This window comes from Octopus bimaculoides, chromosome 26 (assembly GCF_001194135.2).
Source record: "Octopus bimaculoides isolate UCB-OBI-ISO-001 chromosome 26, ASM119413v2, whole genome shotgun sequence".
Taxonomy (NCBI): Eukaryota; Metazoa; Mollusca; class Cephalopoda; order Octopoda; family Octopodidae; genus Octopus; species Octopus bimaculoides.
This window is the reverse complement of record NC_069006.1, coordinates 16035621-16040644: the sequence shown is the minus strand read 5'-3', so window position 1 is coordinate 16040644 and position 5024 is coordinate 16035621. Positions and strand designations below refer to the sequence as shown.

General features: G+C 37.0%; 1 protein-coding gene across 1 annotated transcript in view; it reads left to right on the top strand.

Moving 5' to 3' along the window:
• Positions 1-3520: 3520 nt before the first annotated feature.
• LOC106881685 (keratin, type II cytoskeletal 1-like) overlaps positions 3521-5024 on the top strand; it is a 149191-nt gene continuing 147687 nt past the window's right edge. The window contains exon 1 of the mRNA XM_052976920.1: positions 3521-3582. Within this exon, the coding sequence (XP_052832880.1) occupies positions 3521-3582 (62 nt within the window). The remainder of the gene's footprint in view (positions 3583-5024) is intronic.

The window sequence follows — 5024 nt, the reverse complement described above, 5'->3', positions numbered from 1 at the left end:
ATATATATATATATATATATAAACACACACACGTGTATATAGAAATCATAAAAGTCAGGTGGTATGAGACGTGAATTTTTATTTATTTAAACCATGTAGCATCCTGAGTATATATATTTCACAAAGTTCTTCATGTTGTATTTATTTCATTGTGGAAGAAATTATACTTACATGCTTGTAGCAATATGTATGCTCCATATTGCACAATACAATTGTACATTCACCAATGAATGGTGGTAGTGGGGGAACCCCAGCTCATGAGATCACTAGAACACCAACAATCGGCTTGATATGTGTGTGTGTGTGTGTTTTACTGTCTTCTTGCCTTGACATCACTTAGTGGTTGTAAGTGAGAATCACTGTCACGCAAGCAGTGTTCATTATTTCGTACCTGTCGTTTAATCATGTCTGGGCATGGTGACATATTACTTAGCACGGAAACAAGGTGAAAGCCAGCGATGTAAGTAGCATCCAGCTATACAAAAATCTATCTGAGCCATGCAAACATGGAAAAGCAGATATTTCATCTATCTATCTATCTATCTATCTCTCTATCTATCTATCTATCTATCTATTTTTATGGTAGTCTGGCCTTAGAGTCCCTCATAGCGTGAGGCATTAATTGTATAGTAATGCCCTTATATAAATAAAAATATATATGTTGGGAATAAATGATGGATTTTTTTCCCCTTATGATGTTTTTTTCCCCCTTATGAGGTTTTTTTCACGCTAGCTACTTGATAAATTCTTGTAAAAGAATTCATCCTATTATTGAATTTAAATCTATCTACCTATCTATCTATCTATCTATCTATCTATCTGTCTGTATATATATATATATATATATGTATATTACATGGATGATAATATTTTAAGGCAAGACATTACAACCATATCTCACAGTTCAAGTGTTTCAATTCTGTGTATCTACACATACTTACTCAATTATTGATTTTTGTCAATGGTTTCTCCCACTGTTTTTGATGAGCCATTTTTTTATCATTAATAAAACTATCAGCATTTTTTATGACATGGATATGCTAGTACGTACATTACCCTTTTATCATTGAAATTATTCTATCAAACATAATGCTTATTTATTCACATTGTTTTGAATTAAACATACATTATCTTGTAGCTTCAAACTTTGGATGATGGTGATAGTTTATTTTTGAAATGACATTGCAGGGTAGGTGTGAGAGGCTGGATCTGCATGGTTTGAATGTAAAACAGGTTGCATATTTGGGCCCAGATATGACCTGTTTAATTGCTAAAAGGATAAACAAGGATTTAAGATTTGAGCAACTAAAAGTTTCATGCATAGATAGAACGGTGATCGGATGAGTTTGTGTAGTGTGCCACTTAGAGTACAGAAGCTTGTCTGATCTTTGTAGAATGTAAGCATGAAACTTATTGTAGCTCATTTTTAAATCTTTGGTTATTAAATGATGGAGTATTTTCTTTTGCTGATTCTAGCAATAATGCTATAGTACATTAGGTGTGTGTGTGTGTGTGTGTGTGTGTGCTTGTGTGTGTGTGTGTGTGTGTGTGTGTACCTATTGCACTCACACATATATAAATTTTTTCACAATTACTGCCATCATGTATGTAATTTTTTCTTTTATCGTTCATTTACTTGTTTCAGTCATTAGACTGTGGCCATACTGGGGCACCACCTTGAGTATAAATTGGTAAAAGAAAAACAAAAAACAGACAAAAAAAAATCAAACTGAGTGTACCAAGAATAACAACAGCAGACATACCTAGTGTATTGATGTACTTTTGGTTTTTTGAGTCTGTCCCAGTTAAACTCTGATTCAGGAAACCTTTGATGAAGTGTGTTGCAATTGTTACCCTTTCTGTTTTTGCAAACACAATGAAGGAGAATTGACTTTTATTTCTAGCAGTTTGACTGACTACATTAAGACTCTCCTCAGTGGCTCGGTTTGCTTACAGTGGATTTTAGGCAAAACAACAACGTAACTAGAAAGTTGTCAGATCGTTGTTTAGCCCAGAGTCAGCCCAGCTTGAGCAGAACTGTGATCTATGATCAATTATATTTCATCTGTGATCATTCCATGTCTTCTTTATTTTCTTTGCATGTATAATGTATCCAGGATATTACATTCTCCAATATCTCCTTTTTTTTTTCTCTATTAAAGGTAGTAAAGTCAAATATATGAAAGATTTGGCTGCTATTTCCAGCAATTGGAAAACCATGCAGAAACTTTCTTGGTAGGCCTTTAGCATTTAATCCAACGCAAATATTTTACCTGTTTAATGTTAAAACTGACTAGATCTAACCCCTTACACCTACCCTACACTGTCATTCTTAAAATATACCATTGAAATCTTGAAGCTACACAATAATGTGTCGTGGTTAATTTAAAGCAATGTGAATAAATAAGCAATGCATTTGTCGAAGAAATCTGAATGGTAATGGGTGAATGCCATTGCTGCAGTTTGGTGATACCAAGGGAATATATTTAATGTTATTCCAATAAATGAGTTTTTTTTAGCCATCTAGAGTTCTTTCCCTTGTCTATAATTATTTTTATTCAATTTTCTGTTATAACATCGTAAGATTTTTCTGCATGACAATTTAAATCGTCAAGCCTTTTGAGTATTAGTTTCACAAACGAGACCCAAATGCAGAGCATATATTTTTCTGTACTGTTAAAACAAATTAATACTAGACAGAATCCACACACACACACACACACACACGCACACGCACACACACGTCAAATGTAATGCTTATTTATTCACATTAGTTTGACTTAATCATCCCTGATCTTAGAACTCTGAGATTTCAATGATGTGATCAGACATTTTTAGCATGGCATTATGAGGTAGTAGTGAGAGGCCAAGTTTTGATAGTTTGAACACAAGACAGGTAGAATATCTGGGCCGGATATGGCTGAATTAAATGCTAAAGGGTGTGGTGTCTTGTTGCTGTTAATGTGTTTCTTTAAAAACAAAATTTTTTTTAATTCACCTTTCTTCTTTTTCTCCTCTTCATATTTTCCAGGCAGTGGTTACTAGTTCTATGAATGCTGCAACCATCACGACTACATCTATCACCTCTTCCTCCTCAACTTCTTCTTCCTCCTCCTCCTCTTCTTTTTCCTCCTCCTCCTCCTCCTCCTCTTCCTCCACCTCCTCTACCTCCACTAAGATAGACCCAAATAATAGTTCGACCAGCTCCACAGAACAGACAGTCACAAGTAGCACTACTTCTCTGTCCGTCCCGACATCAACTGGAAAAGCAAATAACAACAACAACATCAACACCAACAACAACAACACCACCACTGCCAACAACAACAGTAACAACAATAACAACACTAGCACGTCCACTAACCTCTGCACCACAACCACTTTGGCCACTACAACATCCAGCAGCACAAGCACAAGTCTAGAACCCAACTCGGAGATTTACTGTAAGATCTGTGATGCATGCTTCAACTCACCCAAGCAAGCGACGCAGCATTACCAGGGCAAGAACCATGCCAAGAAAATGCGAACTGCTGAAGCTGCTGCAAAATTAGCCGAGGCTGTTGGAACAGGAACTATAACAGAGTAAGTGTTTTTGTTTGTTTGTTTGTTTTACTGTTTTACTGTTTAACTTGTTTAACTTGTTTCAGTCATTTTGACTGTGGCCATGCTGGATCACCGCCTTTAGTCGAGCAAATCGACCCCCAGGACTTATTCTTTGTAAGCCTAGTACTTATTCTATCGGTCTCTTTTTGCCGAACCGCTAAGTGACGGGGACGTAAACACACCAGCATCGGTTGTCAAGGAATGTTAGTGGGGACAAACACAGACACACAAACACACACATATATATATATACATATACATATACATATACATATATACGATGGGCTTCTTTCAGCTTCCGTCTACCAAATCCACTCACAAGTCTTTGGTCGGCCTGAGGCTACAGTAGAAGACACTTGTAATATCATAGCATAATATGTGCTGTTTTTCATGTGTTGTACACAAGGCACATATTATGCTATGATATTACATATGTAATGAAATACAGCCTCGCCTGCACCTATATGTTTGTGTGTGTGTGTGTGTGTGTGTGTGTGTGTGTGTGTTATATATACAATGGGCTTTTTTCAGTTTCTTATTTCGTTATTGCCCACAAGGGGCTAAACATAGAGGGGACAAACAAGGACAGACAAAGGGATTAAGTCGATTACACGCCCCCAGTGCGTAACTGGTACTTAATTTATCGACCCCAAAATAATCGTGTTTTATAATTTATTCATGTATTTGTGGCGGTGCTCCGGCATGACCAGGCCCACAATTGTTCAAACCAATCAAAGAACTAACTATATGCAAAATAACCAGCAATTTTGCTTTCATTTTCTAAGGGAGATAATTAACTGCAAAGGAGTAGCTTCCCCTGGAGACCGCTTTTTCAGCGGTATTTCCTGCAATGTTTGTAGCACTTATGTCTTTGTATATTTCTCCTCGTCTTGTTGGGTGGGCTGCTTTCGTAAAGATTTACGTTCTTACGTAGACATAACCCAACGTGTTAGAAAACAATTTGGTGGAATTCTGGTTTAAGTGCACCATATAACCCCTGATAGCTTTTACAGAAAGGAATGCATATGATTATGAAAAAAAAAAACAAAAAAAAAACTGTGTTTTAACGTATAACATGTCCTCCTGACATCCTCCTCGTTTCTTTGTCACTCTGATATCTATTCATGTTTTGTCAATATCCCCCCCCCCCATCCCCTAAGGTAGCGAGTTGGCAGAATGGTTAGCACACCGGACCAAAAATGCTTTGCGGCATTTCGTCTATCATCACGTTCTGAGTTCAGATTCCGCCGAGGTCGACTTTGCCTTTCATCCTTTCGAGGTCGATAAATTAAGTACCAGTTGCGTACTGGGTCGATCTAATCGACTGACCTCCTCCTCTAAAATTTCGGGCCTCGTGCCTAGAGTAGAAAAAAATATTTCTTCCCCATACCATAAGGTGGCAAGTTAGCAGAATCGTCAGC